This window comes from Apium graveolens, chromosome 5 (genome assembly GCF_009905375.1).
Source record: "Apium graveolens cultivar Ventura chromosome 5, ASM990537v1, whole genome shotgun sequence".
NCBI lineage: Eukaryota > Viridiplantae > Streptophyta > Magnoliopsida > Apiales > Apiaceae > Apium > Apium graveolens.
Genome location: NC_133651.1, coordinates 5,981,319 through 6,005,468, shown reverse-complemented (window position 1 = coordinate 6,005,468; position 24,150 = coordinate 5,981,319). Strand labels below are relative to the sequence as shown.

Below are 24,150 nucleotides of genomic sequence, written 5' to 3'. Positions count from 1 at the left end.
GCTCTGAGGCTTGATAATTTCCTCCAATCTAAATATATTCAATGCAGATTGCAGATGCATATTTTCTACATACGAGTGTCCTGCTTGTCTTCTTCAATAATATGTTTACGAAGTACGTGGAGAAAATCATCCCATTAAACGAAATTATTATATAATTATCATGTTATTTAATTTTGTTAAAATTGTACATGAACTTCTATTAGAACATCATTGTAAAAGTTAAATATATGTAAATTATTGGCAGTAACGTATTTGAAATCCTAACTACTGAGTTGTGGCTGATGTCGCGGACAAGGACATCGATTCAATGTTTACCTGGAATGAAAATTGTTGCCCTAGTAGATAGTAGAGGAGGTAGGAGTATGGTGAAGAATATGATGGACTGGAACTTTCTGAGTATAATTATTGCCATTTTCGTTATACTGGAGAGGAAAGAAATAGCTGTACTAACATTCACGGAGTTTCCTCATCGTCTCCCCTACTCCCTCCGTCAATTCTGCCTGAACATGGTACATCCTATTTTCACGACAAAACACTACATACTTCCGAGTTCCCAAACATTTACAATGAATTAGAATCTTTTACATTCCAACAATGAGTTTTACAGTTGGCTCGGATGACTTATGTGTCACATAATGCCTCAACTGAATTACATAAGAACTCGCGCATTTATCTTCACAATTCACAGTAAGAGTGATATTTTTAAAAATGTATAACAAATGACTTGCATGGATTGAATGAAGTAATTCAGAAAACACACAAATTACTCTCAGAACAAGGGGAAAAGTAACAACACATAACTTTTTTTTTCTTTGAAATATAAATGATCTGCGGCCCCAGATATACAATACAGAAGCTGCAAAAATAGAGCTACATATACAAAGTTTCACAAAGTTGCTACCAACGCCCCTAATAAGCCTCCTCCTTAAATCCGTTCTTTTTTTCTTCTGGCTTTTTGTAAAATTAAGCACACATTTAAGAACTAAAACATTCATATGCATTATTTGCAACATCAAATGTACATTGTATGACTTTTACTTTACTCATTCGAGGACATACCACTAAACTTTCGCAGTTATCCTCTACCACCGTTGCCATGTCGTTGGTTTCTAAAGTAGCTAAGAAGAGCTTGAGCCTGCAAGCAACCAAAATATGTCTAAGATCTGTTCCTGTAATAGACCTAAGTACACTTATAATAGAGAGAAATTAAAGAAAATTAGCACCTTTTCCTTTGCTCTTGGGGTGCCTGACTGCGACAAAGCCACTAATGGTGGGACAGCTCCTTCCTGGAGTACTGTGTTGCAAAATCTACTGCTGTTTGTGCAGAGCTGTAAAAGGGCAGCAGCTGCATTTTCCTTCCCTCTCGCAGATCCCAATTCAACAACTTCAACCAGTACAGGTATGCCTCCTTCTTGGCCAATAGCTGCCCTTCCCTCGTGAATAGTAGCAAGATTTGACAAAACAGCAACAGCTTTATCAACCATGCCTGCTGCAGGGTCCATCAGCTCCACAAGGTACTTCACAGCACCAGCCTGTACAATGCGGGCCTTGTTTTCATGAAATATTGACAAGTTAAACAAAGCTGTGGCTGCATCTTTCTTTCCCCTAGGAGTTCCATGCCCCAACAGATCAACCAAAGGTTGAATTGCACCAGATCTCCCAATCTTGACTTTGTTATCCTCAATCACTGACAAACTAAAAAGTGTAGCAGCTGAATTTTCTTTAGCTTCAGGGGTCCCTGACTGAAGAACATAAATCAATGGCTCAATTGCATCAGCGTTTCCTATAGCAGCTTTGTTGTTATCATTGATTGACAGATTAAGAAGTGCAGTAACAGCATTTTCCTGTGTTGTTGGGTCTGTTGATCGAAGTAAATTGACCAATAAGGGAATGCCCCCGTTGTTTGCAATCACAATACGATTGTCCATGTTATGTTTTGCAAGTAAACGAAGTTCCGCTGTAGCATCTCTTTGTACTTCCATTGGAGTGCTACTCAAATCATGAACCATCTTCTGAATTTGGGTCTCAACAGCAGAAGGGATAGCCCTTGTCTCAACAGCAGGAGAAGATACGATTCTAGGAACAAATCGATCAGAAGGCCGGCGCCAAATTGACTGAGTTCGAGATCTTGTCTCAAATCGGGGTGAAAACTCAGGCTCTTTCTGTGCAGAAGACAAAGTAGCAGCAGCCTGACGTTCTGATGTAAGCTCACCTGAATCATCATGACCGTATGCCTGTGAGGAGGCATCGTTGCTATCACTAGGAATTCCTTGTGAAAAGTTTGCATTAGAAAGTGTGCTGGAGGCTGAGCTGCTCCTATTATGCACTTGAGATACTGGCCCATTGGTCCTCAAAACATTGGGCAGTTCTCCTGTAGGTGACATTGTACTTTGGGAACCCAAATCCAAACTTTTATCTCCCAAGTTAGCTTGCCTGTTTTCAGATCTTCTGGGGGACATGCTATCCCTGTCTAAACCATGCCCATTTTCAGCTTCCTCAGACAAGGAATCCTCAGAAGATGAGCGTGGATGTGATGGAGAAGTTCCCTCCCGACTGGTTACACTAGATGAGATTAAGTTCTTTCCCGGAGAACCACTTGAGTGCGTAGGATCGGCAGCCATTTGTAAATCTCGGGGCGCACCAGACGCTGCATGTTTAAGGAGCGAAGAAGGTATGTTTAGATTCATTGACCTCATGGGGTCAGGCAGCTTTACACCTTTAGATTCACACCAATGGGCAACCAGTGCCTTCACAGTGTAGTTAGGTATAAGATTAGTATGTGCCAGAACTTGACGCGTCTTTGGGCAAACAGTAAGCCCAAGATCAATCCATTTTCGGATGAAAGCCCGCTCATATGTCTGTCCTGAAGCCACAATTACAGGGTCTGTCATGAGCTCGAGTGAGAGAGGGCAACAGAAATCAGCAGGTATTTGAACAGTGTTATAGCTTTCAGACTGCTTTAACAGAACAAGCCGTTCGTGCATGTAGGTAACAAGAGCTAATAGTTGATCAAGATAGTCAACTTCCCCGTTCTTTTCAGCTTGTTCAGCATTCTCCTTTAACTTTTCGAGGGCCACAGCCTCAATTAGAAGCTCCTGATTGGACTTTAAACTCAAAGATTCTGTAATTTTAACCAGACAATCTGAACTGGGTCCAGAGCCCTCCACTTGATCCCTTATAGCTTTCGCGATAACAGCTGATGTTTGTTCCAATCCCAAATGCTTAAGTTTTTGCAGGCAGTGCTGTATAAGTTGAATGTACAGAACATCAATATCAGAATTTCTCTGTGTGTGTGACTGTGTTAGCAAGTGACTAAGTGTAACATCACAGGTTTTATGATTATATTTACTTAAATTATTTAATATTAACTATTAAATAATATTAGTGAGAATATTTTTAATATTAATGTCTGTGTAAGTAGATGTTTCTTCCATAACTAGGATATTATTTTAGTTAAAAGAATACAAAAGAAAAAAGAGTAAGCTTTAACTATAACAGAAGAAGAAAGAGTTTGCAAAAAAGGAATCTTACGTTTGAATAGAGAAAGAGAAAGAGCAAGAGGAGATCACTGAAGATTTCAGTACAAATTGGGGTACTTGGATTTACGTTAAGAAATAGAACTACTTGATATGCACGTGATTGCAATTCATTAGGTGCTTAGATTAATGGATTCCAATGACTTTGTTATAGATAAACTAGGTTTTCTCGGGTTCGATTCTGAATTTGTTAGTTATATTCACAATACTTAGTTTGAGGTACCGATTTCTATGTTACCCTCTTTACCTTTGTTTTGTTACTCCAAAGTCATATATAATATAACAGTGCTAACTTGTTAAATTCATATCTAATTCATCATTCATCGGAATGTTAAGATTTTAGAAACGTTGGAAGAATAGAAAAATATTTTGATTATCTACAACTTTCACTATCTGTGTTTTTTGCATTTTTGCTTGCAAGCATGTCAAAATCAGTTATTTGTGCAATCTATTGCGTTAAATTGAGATGGTATGCTTTAAGTTCGGAAATTGGTAGCAAATTCAGTTTAAATTCAAAATTATGAGGCTTTTCGAGCTCTGCGCTATTTGTTTACATTCCATTGTCAAATTCTGTGTTTTGATGTTTTAAATATCCAAGGAGTTGTGTGATCAGGGGCTGTTTTGTTCAGGCAGCAGTCAGCACAAAGGCAGGGCACATTTGTTTATTTTCTGCATCCCTGACTTCTTTGTTTTTGACGAGCTCGGGGACAATCTAAAAGTAAAAAGACATTTTGATTTGAAAAATTCATTTTTATATTATGAGTTGAGTATCCATTTTTCTATTGCCTCATTCGATATGTCACTGTTCTTTATTCAGATTTTCCGTTTTATCTCTAACTTCGCCATTTTAATCATTATTCAGTTATCCAGTGTTTTATCTCCGCATATGAGCTATTCGCTCACTGCTAGTCACTTTTTTCTTTGTTTCCATCGGCAGATTATCTTAATTTAGGTGAGCTACTTTATGGGAACAGCGCAAGTTGCAAAATTTAGAGTTCTTCTATATTCGTGCATTTTTTTTGAGATACCCCCGAAGTTCGGGGTTGTTAAGCCAGTCCGTCCTATGAAGCAAATTTATTTCACATGCTTGACATTTGTGTAGAGTGTTCAGTACTGAGTGAAAACTGGTGAGAAATAAGGCTGGTAGGATGTTGATACATAAAAAAATGACATCAAATACCCACTATCAGATCATCTTCATATAGAAATGAAACAGAAAGTACCTCGAGAGATGCCGTGCTCAATTCAACAGGGAGAGATTGATCAGAACCATTTAGAAACTCAAAAACATCTAAGCCATATGACCGCACCTTTGTCATTAGGGATTCAACTTGCAGAACCTAGTGCACAAGATCATATTAAATCAAGGACCAGAAAAGTTACTGATAAATAAATAAATAACCTAATTGCTGACTTGACTTTTGTTATTTTTTAAACCTTTATCTTTTTCAATATTCCTGTCATTTAATTTTTTCTAAATAAAAGAGAAAACAAGAGGCCCACTGGATGGTAAGGAACTGACGATATTGCAAAAAAGTAAGTCATGGCATCCGAAATTTGCTAGCTGGTGAAAGAATAAACACCAAGGCATTTTTTAAGGGTATTCTTAATAATCTAACAGATAAAAATTCAAATTGAACCACCGATGTTTCACTTTCTAATTATGTTTTAAACCCATAAGATAGTGATAACTAAAAATCCAGACATTCCGGTATTTCCCCCACACATCCTCTTATGGACATGGCTATTGTGTGTCGGCACAGAATGCCCACATGCTCGTACATTCTACATTTGCAAGAACCCCTTAGTGACACCTTGTTGAAGGAAACAAAATAAATTGTTCTCTTTTCTGGATCCATCAATTGTCTATACCAAGTCAAGTCAAGATTATATACAGTTCAAACCTCGCATGACAACTCTACCAAACTAAATAAGATGACATAAGTATTATATACTTAAATATCAAAGAACAATATATTCTGAAGATGACCTATATTAGAACAAGTATCCTTCTCCATTATGATGCTACCCGCTTACTCTTAAAGTGATGTGAAATACTACTTAATTGTTGCATATAACTGATAACTACACCAATATTTTTGGGTACTTGATTCAGGCAGTTGGCTTATATATAAGTATTTGTATGTCTATATATATATATATATATATATATGTACATGGATGCTATAATTAATAGATACATTACCTATATTATATAAGAATATGTACTGAAAGAAGAATCTAACAATTTATTTTTTTTGAAAAATTAAGATTGGAAAGCATAAAACTTACTTCGAGGAAATTCAGATATCCAAACCTGGGTCTCAGTACTTTAATTTCTTGACAAGATATAACCTATAAACAAACACTAAACAACAAAGAAAACAAATGTCTTTTGCAAACAAATATCTCCAAGATTCTTACAAGGAAGCTCCTCCAGGGTGGCAGGTCTTAGACCTACAATTTTTTGTTTTAAAAAAAGAATTTTCTAAACGGACTAACAATTAATCTGTTACGCCGAATTAATTTAACAGTCTAATGGTCATAACATCTCAGTTCATTGTTCAATCCACTGTCCCAAAAGACATCAAAGACTTATCCAATACGAATTCACAACCAAAAGTGTCTTCTACCGGCATTTTTTGTACTTGTATTCACGATCTTACTCCGATTCATTCAGTAGACAAATTAGAAAATCAAGTCTGTTAATATTAGTTCTCCAAATTTATATATAAAATCGTTGGAACTCATGTCAAGTCTAGAATCTTCTAAGTTTTGAGCTGCAGATTCAGGAAATAGGTCCATCAATCCACATTGTGTCCCTAATTACGATTCGAACCCATGTGAACCTGGGTCAACCCCCCCCCCCCAAAAAAACCCACGCACACAAAGAAGATATACAAGCATAATTCAATTATTGGTACAATGGTAATGATTTGAACTCCAATGTAGAACATGATCATGTTAATTCCACAAATTTTGAAGTGAGACTAGAGATTTACACAACTCAGCTTAAAAATTTGTCAGTTACAACTCTTTTTAAACCTAAAGATTATACTAGATGCCATTGTATGAACCATTTACTATAAAATCGTCAATTACCAACCAACTCCACTAGTATGGCATTCAATTAAAAAAAAGGCTTAACGGGTACATTGTCATGAATGTAAGAAAGTGGGAGGGAGGGAGGGGACACACACACAGAGAGAGAGAGAGAGAGCATACAAAGTAAACTTTACTCATCAACGGATGCCAGGTCTCAAATATTTCTCTTAATTCATCCACCGAGTCATCTAAGCTTGCAAATGACTCTTGAAATAATTCATCAGAAGCTATTTCAGCATCAACAATCGCATCAAGCACAATCTTTATCACCTTCATCATCTCCTCAACCTTGTGATAATACTTCTGAACTGGTTCAAAGCTTAAGCTTTCACGAGAAGACAAATGAAATAAACCGGATATATTCTTGAGAAGCGCTTTCAATTTTGATATCTCCATCACACCTGTACCACCAATGAATAACTATCATTACAAAAATTCATAACGTAGCAAATTCATGGAAGAAAAATTAACAAATGCTGAAACAAAACTAAAATACTAAAATACCTCTAGCACCTTATTGATTAATCAATTGCATCTATAACACCGTACTACATACTTTTATTCACATAAAACCTCTAGCTACTTCGTTAAGCTAAATTCACTAATAATGTCACTTATGCAATACATTTGCACCATCAACACCTTCCCCTAACGACACGCAAAACCCACATGTAAAACATTCCTGACAAAAAAATGGCTATAGCCTACATAGTAATGCTAAAGATACACATATAATTAGGGGTGCTAGAGATGCTCTAGCCACGAAAGATTCGAACTTTGACCATAAAGACTCATAACATCTCTAATTCATGTATTCATTTAAGTTAAAATTCTTCGAAACAGAGCCCAATTGCAATCATTTTCACCAATTAATTAAAATCCACAACACACTAGCTTAAATCAGGATACTTGAAACTAAGATTAGTACAAGCAGGAGCTAAATACATACAAATACAAATACAAAACATAAATTATATTGTTGCAGATGAATTGAGTTGATCTTACCTTGAAATTCGAAATTGATGGATCAAAAGTTAGGGTTTGTGATTGTGAAGCACAAAGTAATAGAAGTTAAGTTAAAAAGAAGAAGAAGAAGAAAGCAGAGCTGAAGTTGAAAGTAAGAAAGAGTTAATTAAACCCTAGAATTTCGATGGATCAATTGAGAGAGAGAGAGAGAGAGAGAGAGAGATTTACCAGAATAAACAGCCTGTTTTCAGTTATTTTTATAATTTTATATTTTTGTGCATATATCTTACTCCATATATTTGTACGGAAATATATTGGAATAAGGAACTTCTTTTTTATTTTTCTTTTTACTTTTTCAACAAGAGAAACTAGAAGCAGTTGGCGGGGACCACTTAAATTGTGGGCTCCACTAGAGGTGTACGATGTAAATCTGTGATTATCTGCCTGTTTATCTAACCACAGTATGTTTTGACTAGCTCGTTTTATCATAAATTAATGATCGACTTTAATTTGACTAATACGTTTTTTAATAAATTAATAATTAATTTTAATATAATTAAATAAAATAATAAAAATTAAAATAAGTATATTATATAAATGTATGATTGTGATAATTTTAAACAAATATTATAAATAAGAGATTCATTACTTTTTAGACATTACAAAAAGGCAAGTGAGCTCACATCATGGGCTCACATAAAATGAGACAGAGGCTTGTTAAGAAAATTTGTAATTTGTGTAATAAGTTGTAAAATGATTTAAATTCAAGAAAGTTTAAATAAAATTTGGTAAAGTGTACATGTTAGTGAATATGTCTTAATAATATTATAAGAGTAAATTACGATACAATTAAGGGAGAGTAGCAAATTAGAACTAGAAACAAATTGTTCTCGGAACAAGACTGAAGGTTTAATTAAAGAATTCGATTTTGACTAATTTAATAAACGACTTTGACAATTTCAAAGGGCACTGTGGGTCAAACTGTCAAACTAATATAGGTCGTTAATTTTCGTTTTTTCTTTGTTCGGTTCATTTTACGCGGCAATCTATACATTTATTACATGTATTATGTACGACGCTACTGAGCATTTTCCTTTCAAAACGATTTTTCTAAGCCTTTTTAATAGAAATGTTGTGCAAACTAATATGCAAATCTTTGCAGTAAGAATCGATCTCAATCAATGAACTGTATTCATTTCTCCCCGGAAATAGTTAATTTTAACTTAAACTCTTACAACTTAAATTCTAATTTATAAATCTCTATAAAGAAGTTAAAACACAGGTATGAACGTTACATGGCATACAGCTGTAAATTTGACAATCTTTCGGTCCAAAACTTTCACTCCAAAAATGGGATGAAGGTATTTTCCCCGCTGCGGAGGAAACACAAGGACACAGAAAAAAACGAGGGTCTGAGGTTACATGTCATACAGTATAGCTGCATATTTTAACCACTTTTAGTAAAATTTACTCTATGAAGACAGGTTAAAAATGTCTGACCTTATTGGTCAGTCTTTTAATTTCATTACTAAATCTTACAAAATTCATCTATGTGATGTGAGAGTCGAGCCGTTCCTTTACAATTATATCCAAATTTAATGAAATATTTGAATAAACCCCAGCTTCTGTTCTTCCGGTGTATCATCTTTTTGCGCGACTTGGTATCTGATGCACATATGGTCGTCACGTCAGTAGTCAATGCTATTCCCATGTATCTTTTGTCCTCATGAAAAAGTTCAAAGTTTACAATGGCTGAAGCTCTTGTTCTGGCACAACAGCACCAACAGGCTTGTAGGCATTAACTGTTTGTTGCCTTCGTCGCCAGATAAACCATGTTGCAAAAGCTAATGAAGAAAGAGCCAACATGACTATAATCACTACAACCACAACAATGTTATGTCGCTGCAACCACATCCTATGTAGGCCAACACAAAATAAACTCATTGAATGAAGGGAACCAAATAATAAGAAAACAAGATTTGTTAAGAAAAGTAAAGAGCCCTAGACAACTGTACATTCTTGGATGAAAATAGATTTAACAAAACAGTAAATACCACTTTGTAGGGGGCTCAGCACTCCATCTGGAAAATTGATAACTTCCGTAGGTTTTAGGAAGACTTACACGATGCTCGGATAACTTAGACATTATGCCCTGTAAATCAAGTTCATATAATATAAAAATAGAGCTAATAGCATATTAAAATCTTCTTGCAAAACTATAATTATTTTACCGACCATAGCAGTTGCATTAGAGAAGTAGCTAGCAGATCCAGCAGGGAAAATGGCCCATCTTGTAATGGAATTATTTCCTTCAGATTTAAAATATATTAATTGCACCTGTAAATCATCACTCCACCGGTTACTCGTTATTGGAAATCTAAACAATTAATAAATCGCACTGAAAGCATAGACTGCAGCCGTGCTTTCACTTTTGGAAAACCATAGATTGCAATCCAAATCCAGGGTATACCTGTGAAACATTTATCTCCAACTCCTTAGCCACTATTTTGGTAAGCTCTTTCGTGTAAGGTTTGAGATCTGAATATGTAACATTCACTGACAGATAAAAAGTAATGCGGCCAACTTTCTGTTCCCCTGCATTGTGGTATAATACAATAGATACCATCAGACGTAACCTAATTTCAGGCTAAAAGAATTTAGTTATTTTATAAAACTATTATCATCTTCATAGTTGAATGTTAACTTAAGAACGCATCAATTGAGCTTGATTATTTTTTTTTGACTAATTTGGCTTATATGCCTTACAATTGAGTATCTGTCCTAACATATCTCGGGGGTGAGCGAGAATCGAACCCAGAACCTGGGACGACAAGAGATAAGCCCTTAACCACTTGAGCTATCTTATCGCGAATTGAGCTTGATTATTAATGGTTAACAAAAAAGAAATCACTGAGAACATTCTATAACCTTAGAATAAAATATCCATTTACATGCCAACATGATTTACTTGCTAAAGCTCTTCACTTCCTAGGATTAATAGGGATGGCAAATGGGTCGGTCAAAACGGGTTTTGCAAAAACCAAACCCGGACCCGATTTTATACCGCCTACCCGAACCCGGAAAAAACCCGAATTTGTAAATCCAAACCCGAACCCGTCGGTTTTTATTCGGGTTCGGGTTTTACCGAAACCCGAAAAATTGATTTTTTTAAAATGAAGAAAATTCAAATATTCCGCAATTTAAAAATTAAGCATTACAATTTGAAAGGCTGAAAGCAAATTAAATATAAGCATTACAGAGCCATTTTGGCCAATTTTTTCTTTTAGTCTGCTAGTCTACTACAAGCCCACAAGGCTACAACATTTATAAATCAATCTCCCGAAATCTGAAAACAAAGCAGTAAGCCAGCATGTCAGCAACAGCATTTTCCAATCTGCATCATGTTCCATGTTAGGGGAGAATGAAGGGTTAGGGACGAGTCATGGCCACGGGGCCAATATAAGTCACCGACTCAATATACTAAATATTAGTAACTATACATATCTATATCTATATCTATATTTATATCTATATATATACATATTAATATATATTATATTATTTATGTTTTAATACGGGTTTTGGGTTCGGGTCGGTTAGAAACGGGTTCTCGGGTTGGGTTCGAAATGGTATGACCTAAACCCAAACCTGACCCGAAATTATTTCGGGTTTAAAAATCAAACCCAAACCCGAAAAATTCGGGTTCGGCAAAAGTCAATCGGGTCGGTACGGATCGGGTATCCATCGGATCGTTATAAATTGCCATCCCTAGGATTGAATCTTAAATGAACTTATACATCATCACCCTCCAATCTCATGTTCTGTTTGTATTTAGCATAATATCATCAATAGATCTGGAAGCACAAGGATACAAAATTAGAAGCTTATTTTACCTGGAATAATATTATGTGAAGGTCCCGTCGGAGCCATTGCAGGTGGCACTACTTTAGTAGAATTTGGTTTACTCTCAGTTGAAGGTTCTGGAGGAGGAGCACTGGTAACATTAAGTCTTTCCCATAATTCAGAACAATTGGTTTTCCAGAAGCCAATCTTCTCATGCTCGCGATCATAAGTTACAAAAGTATTGCGGACAACAATTCCTGACAACACACAGAATTAAAAAGACCACCACAAACAACTTTATAAAGATACAACTCTATATATAAGGACAGAGGGGGTGACAACCAATGCAAATTCAAGAAAATGTTAAACAAAGCATAAAATACCTCCCAAAAGAGTTGTCGGATCCTTTCCATTTTGAAATATTCCTAAGCAATATGCACCACGTACCTTGGAATGCTACACACACAGTAAGTCAGTCATTGTTTGGGGTAGCAGAGCACCCAAAAAACTATCATATAATTTCAAGATGGTAACGTCTAAGAATTTAGTGATTAAGATTTATATTCTTTTGCAGAAACTTACTCGAAACAGATAGTTTTCAGGAGATAGACTGAACTTCTGCTTATTTTCAAACACCATATCCACAGTTGGAAAAGATTTGGAGAGTTCTGCAACATCACTGAAGAAACCGAATTTACATAATAACCCTACAATGTTATATAATCAACTACTCTGATAACGGGAGCCTTTTCAATAGGTATTCACATTACCTTCCAGCACCAGAGAAGCAAATGTCATTATAGTTTGGATCAGGACCGCGAATCTGCTTTAAGGAATTAACCTCCTTTACAATCTGCTTAGTTATATAAAGATAAAATTAAGTAAATATGTAATCCTTGAACTTCAAGTCTAAACTAATAGAGGTTCAATTGTACTTTGCTTATTTAAGCTTGTAATCAGCAGAACTATCAAGGCCAGAAGAATACCCACAAGATACTATTTTCCTTAAAATTTCAATGCTTAAAATTAGTTTTCGTAGGATTTATGCTTACATAGTTAATAAAAAACAAAGTCAAGTTTCTTTATCTCTTTCTCTTGCATCTAATTATGCTATGTGTAAGCTCCATCATTCTGTTAAACTACTTGATAGATAACTTGTAAACATGCTTTCTATTCCCATTCATAATCATATGCACATAAATATGTATACAAATATCATAGTGCCCGTGCCTAGATATTAATATACATTAATTTTCTTTTAATTTGAAAAAAAAATAACTATTAGATAAATATATTTATAAAAAAAGTACTAATAAGTAGCACATGTCTGATGCATAGCACATAGCATATGTATAATAAACCTAAAGTATTTATTGGCTTTGGTTTTTTTGATAATTTAATCAGGATTTTCGAGATTTAAATAAGCATTGTAACTCGACATATTTTGATCATTCGTGTGAATACTGTAGTATTGGTGAACTGATGATTAAAAGGTTGATCATACATGTTCGTTTCTTTTAATAACTATCATATAAGTTCACTATTTCACTGTTTGCGTAGTTACTTATAATTTTAATTATGAAAAGTACAAAATATGTGCTTATTTAATATTTCGGTTACTTATTTTGGTTTTGTAATTTAACTTCATAAATGTGAACATTATCCCTTTTAATATAAGACTAGCCCACATTCAATAACTAAGGTATATTAAATCTTAAAGATGTTATGTTAAGATTGTACATACATGGTACTATTTGAGTTTATATATAGAAAATAAAATACATCTATAAATAATTGCTAAAAACGTTTTGTATAACTTTTATCATTTCGCAAGAGATGATTCTTTCTCCTTTTTCTCTACAAATCTTTGTAGATCGAGTTTTGAAGGACGTGTGATGTTTACAAGACAACATATATTTTGTATAATTTAATTATGGGTGGGCCGGGTCAAAAACATATTGGACTAGAAATGAAATTTGACGGAATTATGTGGACTAGGCGGACTTAAAAGGACCTAGGCTATTCAATGTGTCACCTACCCATTAAAATTCAAGGCTAGTCAGATGCTTGTCCGTTTTTTGTGACCTAGGCGACACCTTGATAAATGATAATTACGAATGCAAGTATTTTAATCCCCTAAACATTAAACGAAGGAAATAAAATTGATTTTCAAGATTTTTTTTCTCTGATGTGGCATATACAAATTCCTCTCTTTTGTGCAGTTGAGCAAAGCTCCAAGAAGTGGATTTTTTGTAGCTACTGCATTCATGCTTATCTGTACAGTGTTTTATATCTTAATTTTCTTTTTGTCCAACACCATGTGCAGTTATATGGAAACAATTAATCCCAGTTGTCCACGGGAGACAGATCCGACAAACAACAAGATATTTTCACTCTAAGTTACCCGGACTCAGGTACGGATGTCGGATACGGGTGTGGATCCAAGAGTCAGACTCTTAGTTTATAAAAAATTAGGATTTGTGGATATGGATCCAAAATTGGACACCAGTGCCGGGATTCGGCATATAACCTTCACGTAGGCGAAATTATACCTATTTTATATACATTACATTTGTAAATTTGTGTCATATACCAGACTACCACATAAAGTAAATATTTACATAATTTTTTATGTCATATTTATAACATAAATCAAAAGGATAGCATGAAAAATAGTTATAGACATCCCTCCTTAGAATTAAGAGGATCAAGTTGTTGTGAGGCCTTATAAATCATTTTGAACTAGATTTCTTAAGGTTAAAGTGTCTGGTTTCCATCTGAAGGATTCAGCCTAGATCCCATACCGACACCCTTGTCACGTTCGATGGACACGGATATGAGAGAAAAACTGAAGAGTCCGAGTAACATAGTTTTCACTTGCACATGTTGACAAACTTGCGTGTTTAAACAAACACAACCCAAAATAAATGGCACAAGTCTACTTTCTACACAAACCATGGCAAAACTAATCTCCTGTAAATTTATCTCCAAACTATATACATTATACATCTACTTGGCATATGTTGCAGGGAATGACCGGAAGTGAAAGCTCAAAGAAAAATATCTACGTACATAGTCGGGGACTGACCCAATAATTTGGCGAGTGAGAGCAAAGTTTTTGCACCTAAATAAATAAGTTTTATTAAAATTTAGATAACATTTGTTTCATAATTTATTATGTAGCAGATTAGGTTAATGTAAAGAGAAATCAAAATAAAATTAAAAAAAGTAATAAAAAAAGAAAGAAAGGAAAGACAAACTATTATAAGAAGAGCCATTTAATATATTAGAAGTGATTAATTTGTATTCGAGAAGACATAAACTCTGAACTAGACAAAGTTTTTGTTAGAAGTTTAAAACCCAAATGCCAATACAACTAGCTTAAATTTTGACTAAGAGTACCCATAATATAATATTCGCTAAAAGATTAGTGGGTTTGTAGTCCCGAACAATCCTACTATATGTTTGCCTATATGCCCATAGTATTTTTCCCAACTCCAAAAATTTTCCCCAAACGCACACAAATTACGTTTTTATGATTCTTTATCCGTAACGTTTTTATCAATCCTCGTCCAATAATATTCTATTGTGCTTCTCATATATGAACCTGGCATACTTATCTTCCTCAATACTCAATAGGCTGGATTATTACTCAAGACTCCTCTGATCTATTTAGCATAATACAGTGATCTCGTATGTTACCCGGACTCAAGCATTTTTTTTAACATAATATTTGCTTCTAGTCACCTTTTAAATTATTCTTGTAAAAGGCCATCAAACCCCCTTCTGTTCAGATTGAAAACTTAACCAAACATCTAACAAGTGTAAGCCTAAAGTAAGTATATCGAGTTCTGCCAATTCAGTTCATTATACCTATTTGGGCTGAAGAGCAACAGCAAGTAAGGTAAAAACTATTAAATGTATCAAACCTTAAGTCAACAAGATTCTCATCTATCGGTGTCCCAACTCCAAATATATTTTATTGCCATTTTTACAAGGACAAGGGTGAAAATTTTATGCTGATGTCAAAAGCCCATATAATATAAACGAACAAATTAATATTTTACATATTCTGTACTTTTGTCGTAAGAAAACTATAATGTTGATTATAATTTCATAATAATAACATAATGAAAAATTAGACAAGGACAATTTAAGGGATCGATTATGTTGCACTACAATTATAAGCATCATGTCACGACAAGGATGAGCACAAAAAATCAATACACAGAAACTTACAGCTTCCTTAAATGCCAAAAAAGCTGCTTCTGGAAGATAAGCATAAGTTGTTCCACTATCTAAGACAGATCCATGTTTCCCGTCAAAAACCGCAGGGCTCAAAGATAGCCGCTTCCCAGCAACGTGTAACTCCCTCAGCTCAATATTGTAATATGGACTGTTTTGATCCCGAGACTAAAGTAAATGCGTGAGATGTATAAAAAGAATATGTCAAAAGGCATATAATTCTCTATAAGTATCAGAATGATACTTCTAAACATACCTTCGAACAGGGTTTGAATGTGTGAAGACCATATCAGCAGGAGCTGATATTCCACCAAGAACCATTGCACCACCACCGACATCCATTCCACCATAACATAAGGAAAATGAATCACTTATTACACCTTTTTCAACAAGTTGATCAACAATACTAAGATCCCCACGACCTAGACCCATTATGCCATCAGCATGCTGGCTATATAGGTCACCAGTTTCCACATTTTCACAACCAAAGTTTGCACGTTGGGGTGTGAGCTCACTTTGATCACCAAAAGAAATGACATCATTACCGATGACTCCACTGCTGGAACTCATTTCAGCATATTGTCTTTCGTAAACACACTGAACTTTATCACTATCACATTGGCAGTCAATAGTGCATTTTACAGGTGTGTAGGTACTCGACAACTCTGGTTGGAATCTTGGATCCTGCTGACATTAAAATTTGGGTTAACAAAATGTTATAATAACAGAGACAGTGAAACATAATTTTTAACCAAAATTCTTGTCAAAGGGATAGCAACTGAAAATTAGACTATAAGAGCAACTCCAATCCAACACAATAATAGTGTGAAAGTCACACCAAATACACAGTGACACCACATTTGGTGTCAAAAGTACATTTGGTGTAATCGTTACACCAATTTGGCATCTTAATAATTCCTACTATGCCCTTGTGCTTGTTAACATAAACAAATTTATTCCCTCTATGTCCCATGACTCCCATCTATATCATAATATATCCCAACAAAACACTCAGCTTTGGAAAAGTTAGAATTTCATGTATTCTTTTAGACAAAAGATTTTCTTTAGGTATATGATATACTGTAAATAGGTTGGAGTTAATTTTGCGAATATTGTAAAATTTACGCTATTTCACTGTAATGGGTTGGAGCTGGTCGAAGTCAAACTCCTTCATTGACACAACTTCTACTACATATGATGTATCCCTGCTTAAGCGAGGTATGATCTGTATTTTTGCTTAGGTTTATGGATACAGACAAAGCCGAGTCACGAGTGTCATGATTGCAAAACAATATTAGGATCTTTATGCGATAACCCTGCACATAAAATATTAAAATTGATTGTATAAAGTTACTCCCTTCATTTCATAGTATTACAGGTATAATAAATTAAGTACAGTAACTATTATTAATCATCAGCATAATGAAACAGTAATGTTTCATTTGTTGGGTAGGAATTACATGGGAGGAACCAAAGTGATTTTTGTAGTTTGTCGTGTTCCGTGGGTGTATTTATATATATATATATATATCACTATTTTCTCCATTCTATTCCTACCAACTTAAACTAGAAATCAAACCCACTACTTTGAGAGATCCAGACTCATCTCCTTCCCAGACATTATCATAGAAAAGTCATGCTCTCAATTTTCTAATTGTTCCCTGTTTTGCCAATTTTTTCACCTTAGTTCATTTTCACATTTTTCATTTCATCCCGTTTCCGTTCCATTTAGATTTTAGAGCATAAATGGCTAAAACTTTGGTGAGATGGAATGGAATACAAAACAAGCGGGAAACAGCATTAACTATGACGTCGACAAGGTCATTGTCTTATTGCTAAAAATAACGGCTACACTATTCTACATCATAATAAATTATTAGGAACATGTTGCAAATATGTCAGAAGACGTCAACCGAATATACCACTATCTGATACTTACCACTTCAAAACATACACGCAATAAAGTAATCGATACTATTACAAAAGTTAAAGAGTACCGTTGTGGAACCATATCATGCATGAAGTAAACAAATTTCGCAAACATTTAATCAGTAAATTATGTATGACTAAGCTTTATACAACGATCAATCTATTTCAAAAATACTCAAGGAAAACAGTTGAATTGATTATTTTTCATCGAAAAAAATAGGCAGCAGCAAAATTGACCTGATGTTTGCCACACTGTTCACAAGTAGAGCAGGGAACATAAGTAACAGTACTACCAGTATCAACTATAAGCGCGAATTTCTGCGGCGGACTCCCAATCAAAAGCCGAGTAGTGTAATACCTAACAAAGTCATCAATTTCAAAATCATAATCAATCTCAATCAACAAACACTATTACACGAAACTTATATAAATAAAAACACGTTAATTGTGAAGAGTAGAACAATTACGATAACGATTACCCGTTGCGAAGGAGATCGTCGTGGAGAGGCATACGAGCATTCGACTGATGCGAATCCGATTTTTGTAAATGCCGGCGTGACTTAACAGAAGAGGAGAGAGAAGCGTTAGGAGGAGATAGAGAGAGAGGTAAAAACATTGTGTGACGGTTTTGGTTGTTACTAGGTGGCCGGAGAATGAAATTGGTGGCGGAGAAAGCGAGATCAGGTGGCTGGAAGATCGCGACGACGATTATGACGGTGAGTGTGGTGGTGAAACTGATTGCACAATCCATTTAACTCTCCGGCGATCTAATCGGAGGAGAGGTGAATTGTAGATCGAGTTGATTTACGAAATTGGCCTGGGACTGGGAAATTTATGTGTTTTTCAAGTCAGCGTGGTGAGGTTGCAGTTAAGCTGTTCCCTGTTTCGGTGTACATTCAATTTGAATGACTACCGAATTTCGTAAATCGGAACTAAATCGTTGATGTATCAATTTTTAATTTATCGGACAATTTTTTTAAAAATAAATAATTTATCGGTGATTGATTAAATCGGTAAAATAGTTTTGACGATTTATCACTAATTCTTGAAAACCGATTTCGATAACAGAAGTATTACTTTATTGATTTAAGTTCGAAGTATTAATTTATTGATTTACGTGTATTTTATGCCACTTTTTGTGGTTATTAGAGTAATAGAAATTTTATATATGTGATGAAAGTGAATATTTCGTCTGTGTTGTTTGTTTATACTGGCAGGATCATTTTTAGCTACACAACACCAACAGGCAGATGTGCGTTCTTTTTTATCGGTGTGAAAATGAAACTATATGAAGCAAAAGAAGCATTCTCCTTGTGTATCAAATCAACCAAATAGAATTTGACCATAAATTCAGCACTTACCACGCAGTCAAAAACGGTGGACTGGGAACTCGATCATCACTATATTGTGAAGCCTTGATCAATTAGGTCGATCAAACTCTGTTCATGCTTATATTATACTACCAGATAACACTCTCTATACTCCTGAGTCCTGAATATGACTTCTATTTCATCAAGAACATGACCTGCTACGGACTACAAGTCCACAACTATTCGTTTCTGCAAAACTAGATCCGTCGCCTTTCCTCTTTCTCGGTAACAATTAGAGCTGTATACAAACACCTATCCAACGTATGACCGAAACAGAAATAACGGGAAAAAGAATACATGAACTTCATTACATAGATGATGTCAAGTACATAAGGATATGTCTGGTACACTAGCAACTGTCTACCAATGGTTCCCTAATTGGCTCATAACCAGCTCAAGGCCAGAACTATAATGTGAAAGAAAAAGTTACAATCTCCATGCTTATAATACATTGCTCACCGATTATGGACTGGCTTATGAAGCAGCAATGATGACTGCTTCACATGTCCTAGGCAAATGATCCTTTAAAAGGTTAACAAAAAGTTTTAAGCTTATAGTTTGTAAAATATAAGTCTTTTGAGCAGCTAGGCAGCTCAGAGTCTGGTAAAGCACGTTTCCAGAGCATCAGTATTTGATCTAGTCTACTGAGGTTCGAGTAAATAAATTCCTATTTGTGACTATTCTCTTGCTTTGTACAAGCCATTCATAGAAAATTTAAATCCACGCGAAACGAGGTAGACAATAAACGCTACATATCCGGCAGTTGCAACAGATATGGTAGAAGTAAGTGCCAGCCCTTTTACTTCAGATGAAAAAAAATCCAGCAACAGATACCCATTGATCACTATTACCAGGGCAGCCACAAGCCATGATACCACCTGCATAAAGTTTCAAGATATGAGTTTAATAACATGCCATTGCTTCAATAATTGCTCAAGTAAAACCTCAAATTCTGATAATGCCTTGTAAATGAGAGACTATTCACCACAAATAATAAATTTATCATTGTACATGTAACAAAGGGGCAAATCAGGTGGGAAAGCGTATATAAATTTGGTCCATTTTTCAAAAAAATTATGAGGTAAGCAGCACTGCTCAGGTGAAAAAAATTAATGACTAAAAAGGACCACATCACGGGATCAATAACAAGTAATCCCTTTGGACTACTTAAAATGCTTGAATTCATAGAGGGCCCTCATGAATGGCACGTGTAAAGAATTGAACCTGGACGGTGTATCAAATACAAGTAACCTCAAAGTATGTGACTCAGACAAAATAAACCTTGACATTCACCAAATTGACCAAAGAAATCAATTAATTGAATTGACGCGTTGGCTAAACAAATATAAAAAAGAAATGATTCTCCACAAAAAGTGTAGTTGCTAGAAAATTATTAAATGAATTGGGCTAATGCAGGGTTCTATCCTAGTTGTAAGCCTGAAATTATCAAAAAAAAAAAAAATTATAGTTGCTTGCCATATATCAGGATTAAAAAAAAGATTTCAGCAGTGTTACAATTCCTTTGTATATATCATGTCCAAGAATAATGTCACATGTTTCAGAAGTGCCCCTAATGATGTGGCCAACCCGCGTTATCGATCACATTCATGAGTAACCAATTTTTATCTTACAAAATTTGGAACCACCCAATAAGCTATGGAAAACTCAATTACAAATCAACTGCAAAAGCTGGCGTGTTCATAAATTTTAACAGTTGCCCTATGAAACCTAGAGCATTAGATTGATCAATCTTTCTCATGATTATAAAAACATGCACAATGCTAGGGAATGGTTGGACCAGGATATTGATGACAAAAACATAGATTATCATAAGGATCTTTTCAAGGATAAGATTAAGTTTCAATCCAGTTGACGTACTTACCATACTTTTGGTTTCACTATAAAAGTAGAAAGATAGTATAAAAGAAAAAATATGTGCCTGCATAGCTAACAGGAATTTTAAAAAAGGAATTAAGAACTTACCTTGAGAACTGGGCCAATTTTGAAAACACCCATTAGGTCTTCTTTAGCCACCAAGCAGAGGAGGGGAATAAGTGCAAAAGGGATCTGTATTGACTGCAGCACATTAAGCCATTCATTAAGAACATCCAGAGCATCCTCCGATGTATCAAAAATCAGTGCTACAATCAATGTTGGGATAATTGCAAAACTTCTCGTAATCAATGCCCTTATCCATTTTTTCATGCGCAAGTTCAGGAAACCTCCCATGATAAACTGCCCAGCATAAGTACCGGTGATTGTGCTACTCTGGCCTGCTGCTAACAATCCAATAGCCCATATGTAAAGAATTGGTAACAGTCCACCGCCATATTTTTCTTGAAGATATTGACCTGCATTTCCTAGACCAATATTGTTGGCTATATCGGTACCATAAAATGCCTTTGCAAACACTGTTGTGACAAATAAATTAATTATAAAGGAGATGGCCAGCGCAACAGCAGACTCTATTGAGAAATAATTCAGAGCTTCTTGAACTCGTCCTATTTTGCGGCGATCAACCTCTCGGGACTGTACAAGAGCAGAATGCAAAAATACATTGTGAGGCATAATAATGCAACCAACTACTCCCACGGCCTGTTGTATTGTTCTTGAGCTAAGTTTTGGAACAAGGACACCTACAATAGCCACCACGGGTACTATTTTAAAATCACTCGAATTACTGCTTACTACTTCGGTAAATAACAAATAAGAAGCGGTAAAAACTAACAAAAACACAGAAACCAACTTAGTAGTAGGTTACCTAGAGCAAGTTCTGAGCCATCGGGTTTAGTTTCCCCAAACATCCATGCAAAAGAGACTGCCATGGTTGCAATCAGGAAAGCAAAAAGTGCTTCTAATTTCCTTACTCCATAGTTCTCGAGAAAAAGGAATATGAAACTGTAACAAAATAACAGTTGAACTAATTTAGAAAAATAAGAATTCAGTCTTCACTCAGTGTTGTGTAAAGTGCAACAGTTGACTCCAACGCGCGATTAAATAGGGGGGGGGTTGTGCAAGACTTGGCAGTGAAAATAAGTTTAATACAGACGCACGCAGTAAAACAATTTTGCCGTTGGTCCACATAGTAACAATAAAACAAATACACAGAACAATTGAAATAGGTCACAAGAAAGCATTAACCAACCAAGTCTAGACAAACAGAGAAAAATGGAGCCGGCTCTTAAGAGAGGCGGAACTGCAAGAGAGAATAGAGAGGCTAACAGAGGGAATTGAGCCAAACAAATAAGAAAGTGTATTCTAAAAAGCACTTTCATTCCAATCTAAAACTCGCGTAAAAATCACAACTTTTGACACACAATCACAAAGCTTGCACCTACTGGCAAGGCTGGAGCTGTTTATTAGACAGGTCTCACTCTGTCCAAGTCTCATCATTGCATACTTCAAGTTTCCGACTATTATGCACTATACAAGTTACATCCAGAACCGAATGTGCATATACACAGCAACTAATTCACATGACTGGCTATATAAACTAATCCGCAGACGCCTACCAATAAGGTAACTTTCTAATTCTAATAGAATTAAATTAGGACAAATTTCGAAAACACAATCATCAAGTCATCTCAATTCCTTAAATTTATTAATCTTTAACTAAAAAAAATCACCCGCCCGTGACCCTCAATTTTAAATAAATTAAAACACCCTGACATCAGTTGCACATAAAATGAACTACTCTACAATCGATAAATACGAGTGTTTAAAAAATCGGCCGACTCGGACAAGTACTCGAAAATTGGAGGTGGACCGATTCGGATTTAAAAGAGGGGGGATTAAAATGAATAATTACCAATCAGAAGCAGTAATAACAACACCAGCCCAAAGAGGCAAAACGCCACGACTAAGAATCTTAATAGCAATAGCACTACCAATAACTTCCTGAATATCCGACCCAATAAGCGCCACCTCAGCCATGACCCACAACAACATCCCAGCCCAAGTAGGATACTCCTCTCTACAAAGCTCAGCTAAATGACGCCCAGTAGCCACACCAAGCCGAGCCGAAAGTAACTGGACCAAAAGGCCCATTACAGTGGCCCACAAAAGTAACCATAACAACGAGTAGCCCGCTATCGCACCCGCTTGAAGATCCCCTTCAAGATTACCCGGATCCAAAAACGCTATGCTCATTAAGAACCCGGGTCCGGTAAATAACCACAGCTTTCGCCACGAAAACGGCGGCGTTGTGTAGTCATCGTCGAGTTCATCGTCTATGCCTAGGATTATGTGGACTTTCTCTGTCGGCTCGTAGGCTGTCTCTTCTTCAACATCATCGGAGTTTGTAAGTAAAGCTTGTTGATGTTCAGGCAACGCCATGTTTTTTTCTTTTTCAGTGGAGTGAAGATAGAGATAGTGGAGGATAGATGTTAAAATTATCTTTAAATCTTTAAAAAAATATTATATAAAGTAAATAAATAAAAGAGGGGAATAAAATGGGAGGTGCTTTTGAAGACTTTAGTTTGGGAGGTTGCAATTGAATGAAGCAAAACGTAAACTCCCGCTTCTTGCTGACAGGGTTTTTATATTGGTGTGTATGTATCGTGTGGCATGTTGCAACTGAATGCAGTTGGTGATAATGTATTTAATACTTTTGATGACTTGGATTGTGTTTGGTATCTTCGGTGTACATTAGGCATGAGGCAGCACGTTTGATTTTTAATTTTTAATACTATAATAAAACGATGTTCATTGTCCAAATCTCGCTTATATATTCAATTTTTGAACAGAAATTATTAAAAATATTATTATTTTTAAGTTTTTTTTACAATTTTACGATTTTTTGAAAAAAATGTAAATATACGGTTTGCATTCAAAGCAACCACATATGCAATTTTTCTGAAAAATTACTGAAATTTTTTTTGGAGCAAAACTGAATCGAACACTGCCAATTAGGTTCGGTGCAGTCCTAATTTTTTCATAAATTCGATCTATTCGGCCCGTGCTGAATAGACGGAGAAAAAATTCGGTTCGGTTCACTTTAAAAAAAACGGTCTGGACCGAATAAATCAAATCATAAATACTGTAATTTCATATTATATATATTTTACATCTATTATTATTATATAAACTACTAAACATTAAAAGTTTTTGTACGGTACCTATTTTTTGGTACACGCTCAATTTACTGAATTACCATT

At 35.3% G+C, this 24,150-nt stretch overlaps 3 protein-coding genes across 3 annotated transcripts; all 3 read right to left on the bottom strand.

Moving 5' to 3' along the window:
- Window positions 1-782: 782 nt before the first annotated feature.
- Window positions 783-7,859, bottom strand: LOC141662101 (U-box domain-containing protein 4). Its single transcript, XM_074469148.1, has 5 exons — window positions 7,647-7,859; window positions 6,762-7,042; window positions 4,760-4,876; window positions 1,224-3,242; window positions 783-1,135 (listed from the first exon to the last, which is right to left on the bottom strand). The coding sequence occupies exons 2-5, from the start codon at window positions 7,035-7,037 to the stop codon at window positions 1,076-1,078; spliced, it is 2,472 nt and encodes an 823-aa protein (XP_074325249.1). The 5' UTR covers window positions 7,038-7,042; window positions 7,647-7,859; the 3' UTR covers window positions 783-1,075.
- Window positions 7,860-9,090: 1,231 nt separating this feature from the next.
- LOC141662099 (aspartic proteinase 36-like) lies at window positions 9,091-18,505 on the bottom strand. The gene is made up of 12 exons (XM_074469146.1): window positions 18,104-18,505; window positions 17,862-17,982; window positions 15,952-16,379; window positions 15,690-15,846; window positions 12,221-12,303; window positions 12,033-12,129; window positions 11,834-11,906; window positions 11,501-11,707; window positions 10,078-10,202; window positions 9,843-9,944; window positions 9,662-9,759; window positions 9,091-9,522 (listed from the first exon to the last, which is right to left on the bottom strand). The coding sequence occupies exons 1-12, from the start codon at window positions 18,373-18,375 to the stop codon at window positions 9,351-9,353; spliced, it is 1,935 nt and encodes a 644-aa protein (XP_074325247.1). The 5' UTR covers window positions 18,376-18,505; the 3' UTR covers window positions 9,091-9,350.
- A 768-nt stretch (window positions 18,506-19,273) lies between these two features.
- Window positions 19,274-23,538, bottom strand: LOC141662098 (metal transporter Nramp3-like). The gene is made up of 4 exons (XM_074469145.1): window positions 22,803-23,538; window positions 21,756-21,892; window positions 20,978-21,630; window positions 19,274-19,872 (listed from the first exon to the last, which is right to left on the bottom strand). The coding sequence occupies exons 1-4, from the start codon at window positions 23,327-23,329 to the stop codon at window positions 19,672-19,674; spliced, it is 1,518 nt and encodes a 505-aa protein (XP_074325246.1). The 5' UTR covers window positions 23,330-23,538; the 3' UTR covers window positions 19,274-19,671.
- Window positions 23,539-24,150: the final 612 nt, after the last annotated feature.